This window comes from Pongo abelii, chromosome 11 (genome assembly GCF_028885655.2).
Source record: "Pongo abelii isolate AG06213 chromosome 11, NHGRI_mPonAbe1-v2.0_pri, whole genome shotgun sequence".
Classification (NCBI taxonomy): domain Eukaryota; kingdom Metazoa; phylum Chordata; class Mammalia; order Primates; family Hominidae; genus Pongo; species Pongo abelii.
In genome coordinates, this window is record NC_071996.2 from 105,155,553 (window position 1) to 105,176,964 (window position 21,412).

Consider the following 21,412-nt stretch of genomic DNA (forward strand, 5'->3'; position numbering starts at 1 on the left):
TCTCTCTCTCTGGGTTGGTCCCATTTTGCTTGCTAGCCAAGTCTCATACTTGAGTCTCCCATTCCTTCCTGGACTAAATCCCCTTCTCCTTTAAAATGGGTTTTAGCATCTTAGGGGGAGAAAATCTTAAAAGCTTGCAATTGTTTCACAAGTAATTTTGCAAAAATGCTGTACCACAGGCCCCATTGTTAGCGTATACTTATATACACATAGGGATGGAAGAAAGCATGGCATTTACCTCTACCTTTGATCACACCATCCCGATATCTATACTCCGAAAGTTCTTCAGCATGCCTCATTGCCCTGTTAAAATCTGAGTCGTGTTTTGTTTTGGTCCAATAAAAGAACTTCCGGCCTTCTTTGAGTGTTATCGCCTTAATATATTGGAAGGTCCCTATGATATCACTTCCCAAAGGCCACTTTAGGCTGAATTCCTTTAACCTTTGTTTCCGAATACAAATTCTGTTTCTCCCACTTTTTAGTCATTTTGTTTTATTGTTCTCTTCTGAATCTGTTCCAGTTATTTTGCTTATCTCTGAGAATATGGAGGCAGCATAGACTCAAATTTCTTGCATGGTGGGAGAATCATGTTCCATTCATTCATTGGAGGTTTACTGAGTGTCTGTGAGGTGTGATATTAAAGGACACAAAAGTGAATTAGTCATAGACCCTGTCCTCAAAGAGCTTACAGTCCTTTAGGAAATAAGACAAGTATATAAACAGCCGCAGATCAAGTAAACAAATAAAGTGATCTAAGTGTTTGAAGGAGGTGAGATTAGCTCCAGCTGTGGGGATCCAGAATGATTTTGTGAGCGGGCCTTGAAAGATGATGGGTCTGGATGATTGGGGAGGAAGGGCATACATGCAAAGGAATGTCATGTTCCTCTCAATACCATCTAAGATCATTCTGAAGTTGTCTTCTTTTTAATCATAGTGGCTCAGTCTTAACTCATATACCATTGTAGTTTTTCTTACCGTCGTATACCTTTTTGCAACAATGTAAACATTCTTTAACATGTACTAATCAAGCTTAGTTTCACTCTAAATGCTTCCACATAATTTCAAACCTATTCTGTTTATTGGTTTTATCGTCTATTCTATTCAAAGTTGAACCAGAATATTTTGTCATTCTATGAGGCCAGGTTTCAGGGGCTGGGGATGTTGGAAAAGAGGGAAGGAAGATTCTCAGCCATTCTCTTGACTCTATGCTACTTCTAGGAGTTTGTAACATAACTCAGACCAATCTGTCCACTTTTTAAATCCTCCATTAATCAGCCCTTAAGAAGCAAATTTGGAGATGTCCTCCATAACACACTTTCCCACCTTCTATGCACAAAGTTGTTCTCAATCCATTTCAATACATTAGAGGAGATACTGGGTTGAGACGTGGTTTATGGCGTTGCATAGCATTGTGTTGCTGGGAGAAGTCTGGGAAAACCAAGTCCCTCAGCCCTACCAAGCCCTTAAGTTGGTTAAATTTGTTACATTCATGGCTGAGTCTCCAAGTAAAGATAAATAATTCAGAAAAGAGTTATTTATAAAGGATCTTAAAGACTACTTATTCTATACCTTCATTATATAGCTGAATCACTGATGCCCGGGGAAGAATAATCATACCTGCCTTTTATTGGACATCTATATGCTTTATATAAATTATCAATCTATGTACTAATTGGTGAGGCTGGAATTGTTATCCTCATATTACAGATTAGACAGCTGGAAGTGAGGTAGGCTAATTGCTTGAAGTCACACAGCTAGAAAATTGTAGAGCCAAGATTTTACTTCAAATCCGACTCCTAAAAGCTACTCCTTTCATACTATTCATTGTTCTTGCTAAAGATCACATAGGAACTTAGCTGCAAAATCAAGATTAGAACCAAGATCTTGATGCCCAGTTCTGTGCTCCTCCCACTCTCTCATGTACTGTGTTTATTTTAAAGCTTTTCTGGGAAAGATTCCACACGTCCCCAGGTAGCGTGTTTAATATGTCACAATTAAGAGGGCTCAATTTAAGTTGAATAGAGATTTACGCCCCAGGACCAACTTCTTCCTCAACGCCATCTTACCTTAGTTTCTTTTCTTTTCTTTTCTTGTAATAATATACGCAATCAGCCTTGGGTTTTAAGATTTTTTTTTTTTTTTTTTTTAGAGATGGAGTTTTGTTCTTGTCACCCAGGCTGGAGTGCAATGGCATGATCTTGGCTCACTGCAATCTCCATGTCCCAGGTTTAAGAGATTCTCCTGCCTCAGCCTCCCGAGTAGCTGGGATTACCTGCCTGTGCCACCACGCCCGGCTAATTTTTGTATTTTTAGTTAGACAGGGTTTCACCATGTTGGCCAGGCTGGTCTCAAACTCCTGACCTCGGGTGATCCACCGCCTTGGCCTCCCAAAGTGCTGGGATTACAGGCATGAGTCACCTTGTCTGGCCAAGATTTCTTAATCGATGGTGATAAATGTTTTTGTTTCACCTGTAACTCATTCAGTTTTATAAGAAAACATTAAGGAATCCAATGGAAAATGAGTTGAAGGCATAAAATAGCAATTTATGCAAGAGGAAACAAAAAGAGCACAGCAACACATGGAATAAATCGACTGCTTTACTAGGGATTAAAAAAATACAAATAACCGTTAAATTAGTTATTTTTTCCTGTAACCTAATAGCTCCCAGTGTTGATGAGATTGTGGTAAAATGATTATCTGCTGATGGTATTGAAACTTTTGCAAAGTGTTATAGCATGCATATCGGGAGCCATAAAAATGATCATAGCCTTATACCTTTTGCGTTTGTTCCTGGAAATTATCCAAAGAAATAATTGAATGGGGGAAAAACCCTAAAACCTAGATTAATGAAAATGTTCATTGCAGTGTTGTCTATAATGTTTTACAATTTTTTAAATAAAACGAAGCAATGTAACTGTTAAACACCAGAGAAACAATTGGACAAATGTTGGTATATTGACTCAACATAGAGTACTATGTAATCATTTTAAATGATCATTAATAGAAGTGTGTGATATTATGAAAGTTCTTATGCTATAACATGAGCTATAAGAAACTAGAATACAAAATTGCATATTATAATGTACCTGTGAAAATTAATATGCACATGAACAAAACTGAAAGGTAGTGTACAAAATAAAAATGCTATTCTAGTTTAGGGGGGTTGTAGGTCATTTCTTTTCCTTTCTCAGAGCTTTCTTTAAACTGGTGTTATATCGTCTTCATTGTTTAAAAGAATAAGTTAAAACAAAATGGCACAGGCAGTCTGAGCTGTGGATTGAGAGTTAAAGGACCTGAGTTTTCTTCTTTTTTGTTTCCCAACATAATGTGTTTTGGCTGTAATAAGCCTCAGTCTCTCCATCTGCACGATGGGTTAACACTAGTTCTCTTTACCCCAGATTGACAGAATATTTATTTTTATAATGCTTCTAACTCACTGAATGCAAGGGTTCATATAAATTTGGTCCTGGGAGAATGAAGGGCAGGAGGGAAAGGAAAAAATAAATAGGCATAATTAATTTTAAAAGGAAAGATCATCTGCTTTAATCGGAAATGTATGTGTCTTGTGCCCCTAGTCAGAGTTTTAAGTGCACTTCATGTTAGTTAGCAACTTCGTTTTAAAGTGCTGTGTGATCCTCTGGGCTTTGAAGATATGAATTCTCTATACATACACATGAGCTAAAATTACCGCATAATCACGAGGATGTGTGCACTTTGAATAATTAAATGCACTAAGCATCTCCAGCTGATGGATTGATGATGTAGGAGAGTACTGCAAAACCCACGTGACACGGAAGATTACAAGACATTTTGAAATGATAGCTTAATTTTCAACCTTTTTTTTTTTTTTTTTTTTTTTTTGGCTTGTGCTTTCTCTTTTAGCCATTATGGGCAAGTAAAAGAGATTTGATTATCTTGTTTCCTGTGAAAGGTTATTTAGCCCCTCAATCCCATTAAGTCACTTTCTGCACTCCAGTGCACTGAGCCTTCACCAGGTTATCAGCCCAGGAAGAGTAAATGGAGACACCAGGATCAGATTTCTAAAGGAAGGAAAGTTAAAGCAAAGTTTGAAAGGGGTGACAGCCAACAGCCATGAGCTTAGGAACTCAATTAGACTAAAAAGACAACTATCTCATTATCTCATTCCGAAATGATCTAAATACATAAGAATCTAAAAGTTTTAAATAAACTTGTCCTGCCGACTGTCTAGATGACTGAATTTCCCTTCTCAAAAAATTTTTAAACACCCGCTTTCATGTTTATTTATTCTAAGAGTGAAGCAGCTGCGATAATTATGCTGTCAGCCTCGGGAAGCTAATGAGGAGTCGCCAGAGTGGAAGGTTTTGCATTTGTGAGATTGCTGAAGGAGAGCCGCGCTGCAGCTTTTTTCGTTTTTTATTTCCCTTTCTTTCTTTCTTCCTCCTTTTTCTTTTTCTATGAGTTGGGAAGGAGAGTCTGGCAGTCCACGGCCAAATTGGAATCCTTTTGATTAACCGGTTGCCTTCCCAGCATGTTCTGCCAGATAGTGTCTCTCTCTCTCCCTCCCTCCCTGCTTTTGAGGAGCTGCTGCTTTTGAGGGGCAAGGAAGCCGGAGGGAAATCCCAGCTTTTCATGCCACTGTCCCCAAGGCAAGAGGATACTTCTCCCCTAGAGAAGTTCCCCAAATCGTTTGGATTTGAGTTGATTTGAGAATAATTGGTAAAGTATACGCACTGTTTATTTTAGCCATTTAACTGTCTATGCTATGACAAGATCTAAAAGAAAGTAGAATACAAAATTGCATATTATAATGTCCTTGTGAAAATGTCTTATGCATATCAACAAATGGTATGATGGCTCCCCTTTCCAGCCTATTTGGAATATGCGATTCCAAATACAAGAAGACGAGACCCCAGATTACCCACAGCATTTAAGAGCAGAAGTTTAGGCCAGGCGAGCAGAGCTGGCAAGTTTATTTCTTCCCTTTGGGTGTGAGCAGCTTCCAGCAAACAGTGTTATTAAGGCATTTTATGCTTTTGGTGCACTAAGGACGGAAGCCTCTCTTTTTGTTAAATTGTGAGGTATTTTGAGCACCCCAGATTTATGCAAATTGTGAACCTGGGAAAAGCAATGCCCAAGTGGAAAGGGGCCCTGAGCAAATTTTGCAGATGTGCTTTGGCGACAATGTGGCTGCTGCCTCTTGCTATTTTTCTCAGATTATCTGTGCTAACACTTGTAACAATGGCTACCATTTATTAAAAACATATTGTGTATCAGAAACTAACACAAGGTGTTTTGCATATATTATCTTCTTTAAACTTACAGCAATCTGCCAGGAAGTTTGATTTTCCCTACTTTTCAGATAAGCCCCTTGCAATGTCAACTTTTGGAGGAATTGGCTTGTAGCTTTAGTGTAGTGAGCATTCAGGAGTAGCAAGCACTTAACAAACACAGGCACTTGGGAAAATGCGAACTGCCGGTATTCTGAGCTAACCAAATACCTGATTTGGACATCAAAGGTAGTATATATATTTTCAAATAGTTTTTTTTTTCTCAATTTGCAAAAGTTGCACCTTAGAGTCTATATAAATAGATTGCCAGCCAGGCACTGAGGCTCACGCCTATAATCCCAGCACTTTGGGAGGCTGAGGCAGGTGGATCACCTGAGGTCAGGAGTTCAAGACCAGCCTGGCCAACATGATGAAACCTTGTCTCCATTAAAAATACACAAATTAGCCGGATGTGGTGGTGCTTGCCTGTAGTTCCAGCTACTGCGAGGCTGAGGCAGGAGAATCACTTGAACCCAGGAAGCGGAGGCTGCAGTGAGCCGAGATCACCCCACTGCACTCCAGTCTGGGCCACAGAGTAAGATTCTGTCTCAAAAAAAGAAGAAGAGGAAAAAAAAAAAGATTGCCTAATGTATCTAATAAAATTGGAAACTTTCTAAAACATATCTGGCCCAATGTGATGCTCATTGCCTATCACTCTGGAACATCACCCTCTAACTAACGTCCGGACTCCTTGACATGATATTAGTTCCCTTCACCATCTGGTTCCAACTATTTTTCCAACTTTATCTCCCAGTCTGTCTTGTTCTAACCATGCAAGATGACTTGCAGTTCCCTCAAACACTTTTCTTCCTTCATATCTTTGCTCATGCTGATCCCTCAACCGGGAATATCCTCCTTGGCAGTCCTTCACTATTGAGGGCATAGTAATCCTTCAGGTCTCAAAGGGCACCTTGTCTATGCTCTGTTTGTGCTCCATAGACTTGGAGGGAGAGGTTATCATAATCCTTTGTTTGTGCCTCACTTTTGGTCCTTGTTTGTATGTGTGTGTCCCTCCCAGTTTTATTCCTATTTTTATCATCTTCAACACATAGCATACTGCCTTGCACAAGTGTTCACTTGGTAAATATGCATTAAATTGAATAAAATAGAAGGCACTTGCCAACTATTGGATTGAGTAAAGTGAGTCATCTATGAGTCAGTATGAATTATTAGTAAATAAGTCTGGCTCATGTTTTGACATTTCTTCAGGTGGCAAATATTACAACAGACAAAAATATACCACAAAAAATCCCAGGAAATAACATATTGGTGCTTCTCTCTTTTCATTCCTACAGAGGAGTCTTTGTTTACAGTTTCAGGAGTGAGGCTAAAGCCAGAAATGTGTGACCTTTTGGCCTCCTACCAGAAAAGTCACCACCCAGCCCAGTTTAGCAAATGCTCGTGAAAAGAAAGGGCAAGATCACCAAGGTTCTTCCAGGTAAGTGGTCGCAACAGTGAGGCTCCTTATGGAACAAACTGAAAAGCAATTGGTGCCAGGTGGAGTCCAGACATTGCTCAGGGATTCAGAGCACCTCTGTGCTGTTTCTAGTTCTTCCTCGCCAACTCTAGGACAGGTGGCCTTGCCTCTTCAGGCCTCCATTGCCTGGGCTGGGCAAAGAGAATAGTTACATGCATTGCCTTTCTCTTCCACTCCCGGAGCAGGGATAAAGCTCCTAAGACAGAACTTCCACGCTTCCTCATCGGTGTGAGATCTTCAGCCGACACAGGTGGGATGAAGGGAGGCAGAGGTTGCAGTGAGCCAAGATCGCACCACTGCACTCCTGGTGCGTCAGCCTCCCAAAGTGCTGGGATTATAGGCGTGAGGCACAGTGCCCAGCTGGAAATCTATTTGTATAGACTCTAAGGTGCAACTTTTGCAAACTGAAAACAACTGTTTTCCCTTAACTAGGGAATTCTCACTGTCAACTGACAGGGCAAAATTTTGTCCTGGTAAGGGTAACAAACTGTCAAAGTTTTCCCCAAAACCAAGGGGTTTCCTGGATGTAGGATGCTCAGTACTAGAATTGGCACAGTCCTGGGTAAACCAGGATGGTTAGTCACTTTTGTGGCACAAATTACCTTCCAGGGTAATCTTGAGGAGGAAGGGGTGCTGTGAAGGATTTTCCCAAAGCCACCGTACCCTTAAATGAGTACTGCTAGCAGGCACAGGAAGCCAGGTGGGTCAACTCCAAAAGTCACCGTAGTATAGACAACCCTATAGATGTCTCAAGAGCACTTCCTATACTGGGGCTTCCATGGTGGTAGATGGGACAGCAATCAAGATAGAGGAATCAAGGTAGAGCCCACATACAGAGCCTGCCAGCCAGCCTGCCTGCCCTCTAGGTGACCCTGGCTATATCCCAAACCACAAGCATTATCCTATGATTTGGCCACCCATTTGACAACCACAGCTTGGCCGTGCTTCCCAGGGGCATAGATGGTAACCACCGGCATCTCCCTACACACCCCCCAACAATATCACTCACATGGCTGGATTCACTCTTCATTCTTTCTTTTGATCTCTATCTTTGGCTGTCACGATTTAAAGGCATATACACATTAAAAATATCGGCTTCCTGGCTCTTCTAAGATCATTGTCTTGTCTTCAAAGAGCAGGGAAGTTTAAAATTACAGCTGATCCTCAGAGCATTTTATGAAATACCTAAGTTTGTATTTTGACAATATACATTTAGAATTACAATTGGTGATATAATATGGTATTTCCCAAGCAAAATATTCTCTAGAGCAGAGCTTTTACTGTACAATTATTTTAAACCTGCTAGTTATAAAGACAGAATGAACTTTAGCTGCATTCTGTGAAGTGGGGGGCTTACCCTTCATAAAATTATCAAAGACACTAATGGAAATGGGCTCAGATGGTGGTGCTCCATTAACATTATTATTATTTCTATTGTCGTTATTTTATTTTCTTAAGCAGCTGGAAGGTAGGGAGATAACTTTGCCTTTCTGATCTACGGTGACCTTCCACAAAGAACTATTACCTGTAGACATAAATTGGTCACAGTAGAAAATCAATCAAATGCAGCATGTCAAGCTTGTGGCCTTTGCCAGCAATTGAAGAAGGGAGAAGGCAGATTTTGCCTCTGCTGGAGTAATCTCATGATGTCCCTAGGCCTTGGTACGAATGTAAGGAGATAAAACTGAGATGAGCCACAAGAGGGAAAAGCTAGAGCAATTAAACTGTTTAATAAATGGCTTGGGATCAGCAAAATCTAGAGTGCTAGAGTTAAAGAGACTAAAAGCAGTAATCACATGGACACTTGGGGCCTGTAAATCTTTTCCAGTGAATTGAATTTATGTTAAAATATTCACTTTTCAGGAGAGTCAAAATGTAAATTGGGGTATAGGACTTCGTAACTGGCAGCAATGCCTCAAAATTAAGATTCTTGAAAGAGCTTCAAAATGCCGGTTTCAGGCAGGGAAAAAATGTGTACTGATGTCTACAACAGAGAAATAGAGGGGAACTAAAATTTACTGGATAGATACCACACACCAGGCACTACAGTAAGGGCTTTACACATATTCTTTCAAAGCTTGGCATGTTTTGAGCAGTTGGTGGTGGTGAGTTACAATGATAGCTTATAGAAGCCATCTGGAGATAGATTTTGATTATTTGTAAAGCTTTCTTAGTTCTTATAACCAGGGTTAAGATGCTGCCTCTCTTATGCTTTATCGTTACCTTTTCTATCAATATATATAATGCCATCAATAACTTTGCAATGTTTAACTGTTTTTCCTTCATCAATACTCTGTTGTTCATTATTTTGATTGTGTTTATTTTTCATTCACTTCCAGGGCTGTATTTCTGCAGTTTCGGTTTTCATTTGCTTCAGCTTACTAAGAAGCTTCAAATCTAACTCCATACTGAACAAGGGGTTTTATGCCCTCGCCTATGACCTGGAATAGTTTAAATATTGTGTTCAAGGCGATAGTACATAATACTGGAAGAAAATGCAATGGAAGGTTACTGCTATTGTCATTTGCATAGAATTTAAGTGATTGATTTTAAAAAACTAGACATAAACTAAGTCTAAGAAGAGGGCTTCTGAATGACTTCATTCATTTTGGCATTTGTTAAGACATTCCTGGGCTAGAAGGTTGATTTCCCAAAAAGACAGATAAGAGACTGACAATTTAAAAGAATCTGGAGACGAGCTGGTGCTTACAGAGACCTGCCACTCCTGTGTTCACTTACAATTTCTCCCAACAAAAGGATTTCTGTGGCAAGGAGAAAACTAGTCTAAAGTTTAGAAAAAGATGGTTTCTTGGATAACATTGTTAACGAAAGGACTTCCTGAGGACTATTTATTATTATTTTGTAGGGGGCACTTCCTCCTTCACTAAACTGGATTATCAGAACGTATTACCACCCAACCCATATTTTAGAAGTTTGGATTTGGCTGCTGATTAGAAATGAATTTCAGGCTATCTCCTCCTACTGAATCTTAATTGTCTGTGATGATGGCAACAATGATGGGGAATCTAAGCGCTGGTTTGATGGTGGAGATATTGAATAAGTAGTTGAGAGCAGAGTTCCAAAGATGTAATTTAAGCCCTGTTGCACCACCACACCACACACACACACACACACACACACACACCCACCCCTCAAGTAAAATGAGAGATCAGTCTTAGCTAACATGTGTGCCGTTTTATACAATGACTCCTTCTAAAAGAAGCCAGGGAAACTGAAATCCCTTCTGTCTAGGGATCATCTCAGGAAATATAGTAGCCTAGAAACCAGAGACCTCTGTATATCCTTTGGAAGAACAAGGAGGAACTAATTAAGAGAGAATTAAAAAATAGTAACTATCCCCCAACGTCTGAGATGGAAAAAGGAAAAAGACACATGGGTAGCCCAAATCAACCTGCCTGAGTAAGTATCTGATTTTAGTAAGGCATTTGACAAAGACTGTCCAGCTATACCTGAAAGATGAAACAGTGTACGCTGGGTGATGGAGCAGATATATGTACTCAAATCATGGTGTTTATTTAACCCAGAGAAAGGCCAGCCGTGGTGTGCTACACGGTTCAGTCTTGAGTCCTATTCTGGTCAAATATTTTTATTAATTACTCGAATAAATCAGAGTACATGGACAACTTATTCATACAACTCCTTGGAGTAAGTACTATTATTATTAATTTATGACTTCTATTTCACAAAAGAGGAGACTGAGGCTCAGTGAAGTTAAATAACTCCTTCATAGTAGCATGCCAGAGTTAAGATGCAAACCTCAGACCTGGCTCTCCAATGTTCCTGACACCTATCAAATTTAGAGAATATACAACTCTTGCAGAGGCAGCTGCTATTTAGTATTGGATCATGATTCAAAAGACACCTTGCTAGAAGCCAATGAACAGCAGGCTAAAACCACACTTATTTCCATCAAATTTCATCCGACTTAAATTCTTACACTTTGGGCTACAACTTAAAAAAGGCTGTGACTTAGTGGAAATTGGCACTTTTAAGTACAATATGAATTAATAGTATAATTTTGCTGTCCCCCAAAGATAATGCTAGTACCAATCGATAGCTCAGGGGTGCTACTGTTGACGCATCAGCAAGAGTTCTTGAGCAGTTTCACCTGTCCATCAATACAATGAGTTCCCACGACAGTAGTGGGATTCCTCTGCCTCCCTAAAGATATGAGAGCTATAGGAGGGATTCCCATGTTGGAGGTTAGAAGAGCTGACCTCCAATGTCCCATCTAATTCCAAGATTCTCTAATAATGACTTTGGAACAGCTGTGGACAGACTATACTTGGAATTATGGTTAGATACTATTGCTGCAGGAATGAATAGACAAATTTTGTTATTAAAAAATTGATTTTATTAAGTGGAAGTTGACAGAATTATCCTCTTTATAATGGAAGAACATTATGCTTATGCATATGCATATACCTTATGCATATGATTATGCTTGTGCTTCCTTTAATGGATTTACCTATTCAAAAGCGTAATAAATATTATAAGACTCTAAAACATTTAAATCTTTCATTTCTCAATTTTATCAAAGAAACATTCCTGGAATTTGTGCATATTTTTTCATCCCATGTTTTTGTTGTTTCTTCTGTATAGACCAACACAAGACTTTAAAAAATATAATTTATTTTTGTTCAGTTTGAGGGACTAGTTATTTTAGTGATGGCTTACTTAGCCACTAGGACTATTCACCTAATAGTCTTCTGTCTTCCAGGCATCCATAATGGGGTCTCACTTCTTGGCTCTCTGATGGGTGGGTATGGCCACGTGGTTAGTTCTGGCTAATGAATTGTGAGTGGACGTGATCTCTGTCACTTCTGGGCCAAGCATTCATTTGATTGCCAGTATAAGATCCTCCAAATTTCTTCCCTTTTTTTTTTTTTTTTTTGTTCTGTTTTTTGAAACGGGGTCTCACTATGTGGCCTAGGCTGGCGTGCAGTGACTATTCACAGGTTGTGATCATCACACACTACAGACTCAAACTCCTGGGCTCAAGCAATCCTCCTACCTCAGCCTCCCAAGTAGTCAGGACTACAGGTGTGCACCACCACATCTGACTCAAATTTCTTTTTACTTTCCCTCGGTTGCAGTGACCAGCCGTGTTTAAGATGATTCCAGAATGAGGAGATGTAGAACAGAGTTCCCCGATGACATATGATGAAGGTGTAGTGGAAGAGAAAAGTAAAACTTTATTGTTTTAAGCCACTAATATTTTGAGGTTATTTGTTATTATAATATAACCTAGTCTATCCTGACTGCTACCAGGACACATAAAACACACACCTGCACTATCCAACGTGGTAGCCACTAGCTACATGTGACTTTACATTTGAATTAATTATTAAATGTAAAAATCAGTTTCTCATTCACACTGACCATATTTCAAATGTCAATAGCTCAGAGGCTGGTGGCTGCCATATTGCATGATGCAGATACAGAACATTTCTATTATAGCAGAAAGTTCTGTTGAACGGTGCTGACATAGTGTCAGGATTTATACGAGAGTTGATAGTGATGTCTTCTAACATTTCCTGATATTTTAAGTGCGCATTTAATACCACCTTGAAGTTAGTCTCTAAAGATTTTGCCTTCTTTTAAAAATAAAATCTCTGAGAGCCTCCAGTGGATGCTGGAAGAAAATAAGTCACTCTGAAAAGTTACACTTCTTAGAACCAAACAACTCAGAAGGTCTTTTCCTGAAGGTTACATTGACAGAGAAGATGAACACCTTTTGGTTAGTTTCGACACCTTTCATTAATAAATTGCGAGGGCAGTTTTATTTTAGTCCATCCTCCCTGATTTTCTGCACATTTTCTGCTTCTAACTCTTCTCTATCCCTAAGTTGGTTGCTATGCACCTGATATAAGATCTCATGTGCATAGTAATGAAATCATTCAAGTTTATTATCATCCTTATACACAATTGTTTCTATTGTAAGAACTGTTAATATCATTGGATATTACAAGAAAATCTTTTTTTTTTTTTTTTTTTTTAGAGACGAAGTCTTGCTCTTTCTCTCAGGCCGGACTGCAGTGGCGCTATCTCGGCTCACCGCAAGCTCCGCCTCCCGGGTTCATGCCATTCTCCTGCCTCAGCCTCCCGAGTAGCTGGGATTACAGGCGCCCGCCACCACGCCCGGCTAATTTTTTGTCTTTTTAGTAGAGGCGAGGTTTCACCGTGTTAGCCAAGATGGTCTCGATTTCCTGACCTCGTGATCCGCCCGTCTCGGCCTCCCAAAGTGCTGGGATTACAGGAGTGAGCCACTGCGCCCGGCCAAGAAAATCTTGTAAGTAGACCAAAATGGAACCAAGATATAAAATAATCCTTCTCATTAATTATTCAACAACATCCAGGCAATAGAAATACAAAAATTAACAGTTTCCCCAAGGATCATATAGTCTAATGGAGAGTTAGCTGTAAATAAATATAAGATCCAATGACAACATCAATCTGCCCTATCACAGAGGAGATGACGTAGGCTTTGTCATGAACGGAGAGTGTGCCAGGCAGGCAACTGAAGGGATAAGAAGATCCCCAGGACGGGCGCAGTGGCTCACGCCTGTAATCTCAGCACTTTGGGAGGCCAAGGTGGGCGGATCACGAGGTCAGGAGATTGAGACCATCCTGGCTAACATGGTGAAACCCCATCTCTACTAAAAATACAAAAACAATTAGCCAGGCATCGTGGCAGGCGCCTGTGGTCCCAGCTACTTGGAGCTTGCAGTGAACCGAGATCACACCATTGCACTCCAGCCTGGGCGACAGAGCGAGACTCCGTCTCAAAACAACAACAACAACAACAACAACAACAAAAAGATCCCCAATGTGAGGGTATTATAGAAAGGACAGGAGCTGGGAGAGGTGACATGCACCTGTATTTCCAGCTACTCAGGAGACTGAGGTAGGGGGATCCCTTGAGCCTAGGAGTTTGAGGCTGCCTGGGCAATAGAGCAAGACTCCATCTCTAAAAAAATAATAATAATAAAACTAATAAAAAAGAAAGAACAGGATGTTTTGGGTTGTAATGAATTGAAAACCCCAATTCAATGGCTTAACCCACAAGGATATTATTTTACATAAGAAGCCTAGAAGCAGGTGGCTCCAAGATTGATTCATCTGATGGGTCAATGACATCACAGGGATGTAGGGTCTTTCTATCTTTCTTCACTGCATCTTCAGTGTCCTTCATTGCCTTAGTCCTCAGGCTGGTTCCTATCATGGTCACAAGATCCTGCCACAATTCCCAGCATCACATGCAGACATGTCTACATCCAGTTGAAGAAGAGACCATCTCTTCCTGTATGCTTCATTTTAAAAGATAGCACAGGCTGGGCACAGTGGCTCATACCTGTAATCCCAGCACTTTGGGAGGCTGAGGCAGGTGGATCACGAGGTCAGGAGTTCAAGACCAGCCTGGCCAAGGTAGTAAAACCCCATCTCTACTAAAACTACAAAAATTAGCTGGGTGTGTTGGCAGGTGCCTGTAATCCCAGCTACTCAGGAGGCTGAGGCAGGAGAATCGCTTGAACCTGGATGGCAGAGGTTGCAGTGAACTGATATCGTGCCACTGCACTCTAGCCTGGGTGACAGAGTGAGACTGTCTCAACAAAAAAAAAAAAAAAAAGAAGAAGAAGAAAAAAAAAAAAGGAAAGAAAGAAAGCACAGTTCTCTTTATATCTTCTGATAAGACTGTCACATACCTGCTTCCGAAATGCTAGCAAGGGGAATTCGATAGCTGCTTTAGAACGTTCAGGATTTCCTCCTGATCTAAAGCTAGGACCACCTCTCCTGAGGGGCAAATTCCTAAATAGTCATGACAACCTATTAGTCTGCCCTATCACAGAGGAGATGACTGAGGAAGAAGTGGGGACAGACTGTTGGGCAGACAACCAATAGAATCTGCCACAGCAACTAATTGATCATTGGGCCGTGTGGTGTTGGGGGCAGTGGGAGGTGAAGAATGGGCATAAGGTTTCCAATCTGGGGGCCTAGATGGCTTGTTACATCATTCACAGTTGGGTACTTCCTTTGAGAGAGACGGTTATGAGCTCACTTCTAGACATCTTGAGTTTGAGGTACTGGTGTGCATAAGATGATTAGAACTGCCAGCCTGGGAACAGGATGTGGAGATGGCTGTGAGTGAGTGTCATCTACACACTGTTGGTCCTTGAAGTCCCCAGGATGTGTCTGCGCAAGAGAACATATCTGAAGAGAGGAAGCTCAAGAATTGTACCTTGGGAAAGCTCATATTTAGAGCTTGGAGATGGAAGAATCAACAAAGGAGACAAAGCACTAGTGGTTAGAAATTGGTGGAAAGGGGAGGTGTTGTGCGGAGAGGGGAGGGACTAGAACCATTCTGTGTGACAGAAGTTAACAAGAGCGTTCCAAGATTGAGTAGCCTGCAAAGAAAACTGCCAGGAAGGTGTGAACAAAGAAAGGCCGTGGATTTGGGAGGCTACCGGTCCTTGGTAACCTACAAGGGAGCAACTTCCATGGCATGGTGGTCATAGAAAAGCACAATGGATTAAAGAGACAGTGACAGGTAAGAAAGCAGAATCAGGGAATATCTTTCAGAAATTCTTGCATAAAAGGATAGGAAAGATGGAGGACTCACTAGAGAGTGGGAGGACTGACAGGTTTTGTGTTTTGTTTGGCATAGGAGAGATTATACATTTTTATGAGCTGAAGAAAAAAGAGAGAAAGAAGTTGAAGAATCAGTAGATAATCCAAAAATACCAGGCATGATCTCTTCTCAAGTTTTTGCCTGGCTCGTCCCTCTGCCTAGAACCCCTCTTCCAAATATCCACACAGCCAACTCCCTTGCCTACTTCAAGCCTTTGTCCAAATGTCACCGGTTGGTGAAGCCTATCCTGGCCACCCTGTTTAATGGGCCACTAATTTGGAAGCCTCCTGTACACCAATCCCCCTTAACCTGCCCGATTTTTCTAAAGCATCTTATCACTTGATGTCGTGCTCCATAATAGATTTACCAATTTATGATATTTATTGTTTCTCTCTCCCCCCAGCTGGAATGTAAGTTCCATGAGGATAGGAATCTGTTTTATTTTATTTTATTTACATTTTTTTGAGATGTAGTTTTGCTCTTCTCACCCAGGCTGGAGTGCAATGGTGTGATCTCAGCTCACTGCAACCTCCGCCTCCCAGGTTCAAGTAATTCTCATGCCTCAGCCTCCTAAGTGGGATTACAGATGCATGCTACCATGCCCGGCTAATTTTTGCATTTTTAGTAGAGATGTGGTTTCATCACGTTGGCCAGGCTGGTCTTGAACTCCTGACCTCAGGTGATCCGCCTGCCTCTGGGTGAGCCACCACCCCCGGCCTAGGAATCTGTTTTATTCACTAGTGTATCTCAAGCACCTTGAACACTGTCTTGCATGTAGCAGAGTCTCAGTAAATGTCTTTTGAATGAATGAACTCTACCATGTTTCAACTGCAACCCAGCACACTTTTTCTCCCTTGTCCTGTTCTGTTTTGGCTTTTTCATATATGATGTACCAATGTATTACATTTATTATGTTTTCTATCTCCCACAGTAGAAATCAAGCCCCACAGGAAAAACGATTTTGGTATGTTCTGTTACTGATATATCCCAAGCACCTAGAATTGTGCATGACACATAGTCGGTGCTTAGGAAACACTTGTGGAATAAATGAATCAGTGAAGATTCAGAGATTGAAGGAAAGGAGATTAAGAGTGTATGTTTGCCTGGGAGAGGATAAAAGATGCATGTCCTCTGAGACTGGAGAAGAGGAAAAGTACACAGATAAAATATAATCAAACCATTGAGCAGGTGTACAGAATCAGGAGCCAGGTGGTACACAATCAGGCATTTGTTCAAATCTGTCTCTGCCACTTACTAACTGTGTGATTTGGGGGCAAGTTACCTCCTTTCTCTGCTTTCACTTCCTCCTTTGTAAGATAGGAATGATAATAGTATCTGACTCATAGAGTTGGTGGTGAGGATTAAACGAATTAATACATTTAAAATATCTTAAAGAAGCTGGGCACGGTGGCTCATGCCTGTAATCCCAGCACCTTGGGAAGCCAAAGTGGGAGGATCACTTGAGGCCAGGAGTTTGAGACTAGCCTGGACAACATAGTGAGACCTCATCTCTACAAGAAATGAAAAAATTAGCTGGGCATGGTGGCACATGTTTGTGATCCCAGCTGCTTGGCAGGCTGAGGTGGAAGGATCGCTTGAACCCAGGAGTTCAGAGGTTGCTGTGAGCTGTGATGGTGCCATTGGACTCTAGCTTACGTGATAGAGCAAGACCCTGTCTCAAAATAAATAAATAAATAGAGCCGGGCGTTGTGGCTCACGCCTGTAAGCTAGCACTTTGGGAAGTTGAGGCAGGAGGATCACCTGAGGTCAGGAGTTCAAGACCAGCCTGGCCAACATGGTGAAACTTGGTCTCTACTAAAAATACAAAAATTAGCCAGGTGTGGTGGTGCACGCCTGTAATCCCGGCTACTTGGGAGGCTGAGGCACAAAAATCGCTTGAACCCAGGAGGTGGAGGTTGCAGTGAGCCGACATCACACCATTGCACTCCAGCCTGGGTGACAGAGCAAGACTCCATCTCAAAAAATAATAAGTAACATTTTAAACAGTGCCTGGCACATAGTAAGCACTATAAAAATTAGGTGGTGGTGGTGATAGTAACTGAAAAAAAAAAAAAAAAAAAGGAACAGGAATTAAATATGCCAATACCCATGGGGTTTGACCTGAAAGGGAAGGCAGGAGGACAATATGGAACCAACTTAGATTTAACAGTGAGTTTGGGTTTGGGGATGACGTTGGGAGGGAAAGTAGACAACACCTGATTCTGGTTCTGTTTGTGACTGTGGTTCCATTTGGTGAGCCTGGCTAGAGCTGCAGGAACCCTGGGTTTCACTAACCTCCTATTCTGAAGAACAGATTAAAAAATGAGGATCAGAGTTTTAAAATATAGATATTTTTCTCTGCAGACAAATTCCAATTCCTGAAAACTTGTATGAATAAAATAATGGCACTGATTTTTTCCACTTTGAGATCTTTTTGGTTTTTATTTTAGTTTTGTAGGTATTTTGTAATTTTTTATGTTTCAATGTTTAGAGAAAGATCTAGGGGATTCGAGGCAGGAAACACAAAAGGCCAGGCTAATCACACGAACAGCGCCCACTACAATGGCTGCAATGGGCCACGCATCTCTGGAAAAGACAATTCCCCAAAAGAGTGCCTGGGGAAGGCAGATAAAAGACCGAAGTTGGGTCATGTGACAGGTGTCACTTGAGTAAAGATACTGGGGCCAGAGATAAAAGCCCACTCCTTCAGGTCACATGACCCAGCTTCATTACGCTCCCAGCAGGGGGTTAGAGAGTCTGGATGCCATTTTTACTTATTTATTTATTTGTGTTTTTTCCCCTTATTCTGTGATAATGAGAAAATGTTTAAACTCCCATCTCTGTGTTTAAACATTTCTTCCTGCTGACAGCAGCAGGATACCCCTTGATCAACTGTCAGTTGGAAAGTGCAATTTTTCTGGAAAGTAAACAGCATGTTAGCTGGTTGGAAATAATTTTCTGTTTATTGGTAGCTGTTACTCTAGGAGTGATGGAGCCCTGTGACAGCACTTGTCAAGTGAAGAATAAGAAACAAGTTTGGAAATACCTTTAAGACATAGCTCTGACAATAGGGCCTTGCTAGTTTTTGATAGAAATGAACTCTAAAAAAGTTAAATTAAAATGGGCAAAAAAACTTTTCCAGTGTTACCAACTCTCGGAGGTCTTTCTGGCAAAACTGACAGAGAATCAAAGGCAAATTCATGGAATGCTGGAAGTGGATGGGTCCTCGGCAGGCACAAAACCCAACCCCTGTGTTTTACCACTGGGGGAACCTTGGACTCTTCTCATTAATAAGAGGAAAGCGGCCGGGCGCGGTGGTGGCTCACGCCTGTAATCCCAGCACTTTGGGAGGCTGAGGCGGGCGGATCATGAGGTCAGGAGATTGAGACCATCCTGGCTAACACAGTGAAACCCTGTCTCTATTAAAAATACAAAAAAATTAGCCGGGCATGGTGGCAGGTGCCTGTAGTCCCAGCTACTCAGGAGGCTGAGGCAGGAGAATGGCATGAACCCTGGAGGCGGAGCTGGCAGTGAGCTGAGATCGCACCACTGCACTCCAACCTGGGCAACAGAACGAGACTCCGTCTCAAAAAAATAATAATAAAATGAAATAAAAAATAAAAGTAAAATAAAATAAAAAGAGGACAGCATGACAACTATCAATATAACAAATAAAAGTTTTATTTTCTTTTATGTATGAAGATGAATGCAAAAAGCTGGTGGAAGCAGTTTAAACATTTTGACCTAAGTATACTTAACAAGGTTTAATGGCACATATAGATATATACAGTTAACCTTGAACAACACAGGGATTAGGAGTGCCAAACCCCCTACCCCCTACCCCCACTCCCCACCCCGTGTGCAGTAGAAAATCCGCATGTAACTTTTTTTTTTCTTTTGAGACAGGATCTAGCTCTGTCACACAGGCTGGAGTGCAATGGTACAATCATAGCTCATTGCAGCCTTAACCTCCTGGGCTTAAGCCATCCTCCCACCTCAGCCTCCCAAACAGTTAGGACTACAGGAACATGCAACTACACCTGGCTAATTTTTTAAATTTTTTGTAGAGACAGAATCTTGCTGTGTTGTCCAGGCTGGTCTTGAATTCCTGGTCTCAAGTGAGCCTCCCGCCTCAGTCTCCCAAAGTGCTGGGATTTCAGGAGTCAGCCACCACACCTGGCCCACATATAACTTTTGACTCTTCAAAAAAAACTTACCTAATAATCATCTACTGTTGACTAGAAGCCTTATCAATAAGATAAACAACCAATTAACACACATTTTATTATGTATTTTATACTGTATTCTTACAATAACGTAAGCTAGAGAAAACAAAATGTTATTAAGAAAATCATAAGGAAGAGAAAATATATTTACTGTTCATTAAATGGAAGTGGATCATCATGAAGTTCTTCAACTTTCTGTCTTCATGTTGAAAGGGCTGAGAAGGAAGAGGAAGGGTTGGTCTTGCTGTCTCGAAGGGGCAGAAGAAAATCCACTTACAAGTGGACCTATGCAGTTCAAACCCACATTGTTCAAGGGTTAACTGTACATATATATACAATCTTTTTTTTTTCCAGTGGCTAAAAGAACACCATTAGTCTTTTGTTAATTAAACATGTCATCAGAAAAAAAAAAAAAAAGGTGTTTTTCTTTTTCTTTTGTTCTTTGTTTTTTTGAGATGGTCTCCTCTGTCACCCAGGCTGGAGTGCAGAGGCGCAATAATGGCTTACTGCAGCCTCAACCTCCCTAGTAGCTGGGACTACAGGCTCACCCCGCCATACTCAGCTAATTTTTTTTTTTTAAATAGAGATGGGGTTTCACCATGTTGCCCAGGCTGGTCTCGAACTTCTGGGCTCAAGCAATCTGCCCGCCTCGGCCTCCCAAAGTAGTGGGATTACAGGTGTGAGCCACCACACATGGCCAAAGGTTTCTAATTATAAGTAATATATATTCTCAAGCTATATAAAGGTCCATATCTATCTTCAATTAGGGTAAGTTTAAGGTCCTAATTTGCCCCAGAATTCGCCTCACTTTTTCCTGATGGTTAGAAAAGTAATTCCAGCTTCTTGACGACGTGCTTTCACCTAGATGTTTCTAACGAATATGTCAAATTCTGCATGTCCAAACTTCTCCCTACATCAAAAACAAAGCAAAAAAGGTCTTCTCCATTCTCGTTTTGGTTAATAGCATCACAATCCTCCCAATTGCCTGATTCCCCTCTCCCTGCCTCCTAAATACCTTTCAGTCCATTTTCTTCTATCGCCAGTGCCAGGCTATGTGGTTCTCAAAGTGAGGTCCCTGTACCAGCAACATCAGCATCCCCTGGGAAGTGGTTAGAAATGCAAAGACTGAATCTGGAACTGGGTGGGGTGGAGCCTGGTAAATCTGCATTCACTAAAGTGAGAACACTATCCTGGCTGTATTCTGCAGGTCTTGCCCTGTAGTCTCCTAACTGGCCTTCCAGCCACCAATTTTTTCTCTGGAGTATTCCCCATACCAGTAGTTCTCAACCTTGGCCGCACATTGGAATAATCTTGAAAATACTGATGCCTGGGTCCCACTCCCGGGAATTCCTGTTTAATTGCTTCGGTCTGCAACATAGGCACAGGGCTTTTTTAAGCTCCCGGTATTATTCTAATGTGTAGCCAGGGCTGATAATCACTGCTCCACCCGGAAGCCAGGGTTCTTTTGTTAAAAAACTAATCAGATGAAGTCACTATCCCCCCCTAAAAAAATCTCTATCAGTCATAGGATAAATTCTGAACCGACTCTTCAGCATGGCCCCAACTGAGTGCTCCAGCTGGCTCCATCAGCCTCCAGGCTCACTCGCTTCCTCTACACTCAGCCACGTGGAATTTCTCATTATTCCCTGAATGCAGTATTCTGTTCACATCCCTAGCTTTTTGCACTTTCTGTTCCCTCTGCTTAGAATGCCCTCCTCCATCCTCTCTGCCTGGTGAACTCTTATCCTT

The 21,412-nt window shown here is 41.2% G+C and overlaps 1 protein-coding gene across 2 annotated transcripts in view; it reads left to right on the top strand.

Moving 5' to 3' along the window:
* Window positions 1-11,316, top strand: part of CDK15 (cyclin dependent kinase 15) — a 135,577-nt gene extending 124,261 nt beyond the window's left edge. For both annotated transcript variants that reach the window (XM_024243736.3, XM_063712965.1), the window contains 2 exons: window positions 6,606-6,748; window positions 9,127-11,316. In XM_024243736.3, the coding sequence (XP_024099504.2) occupies window positions 6,606-6,715 (110 nt within the window). In that variant the 3' untranslated portion in view covers window positions 6,716-6,748; window positions 9,127-11,316. The remainder of the gene's footprint in view (window positions 1-6,605; window positions 6,749-9,126) is intronic.
* Window positions 11,317-21,412: the final 10,096 nt, after the last annotated feature.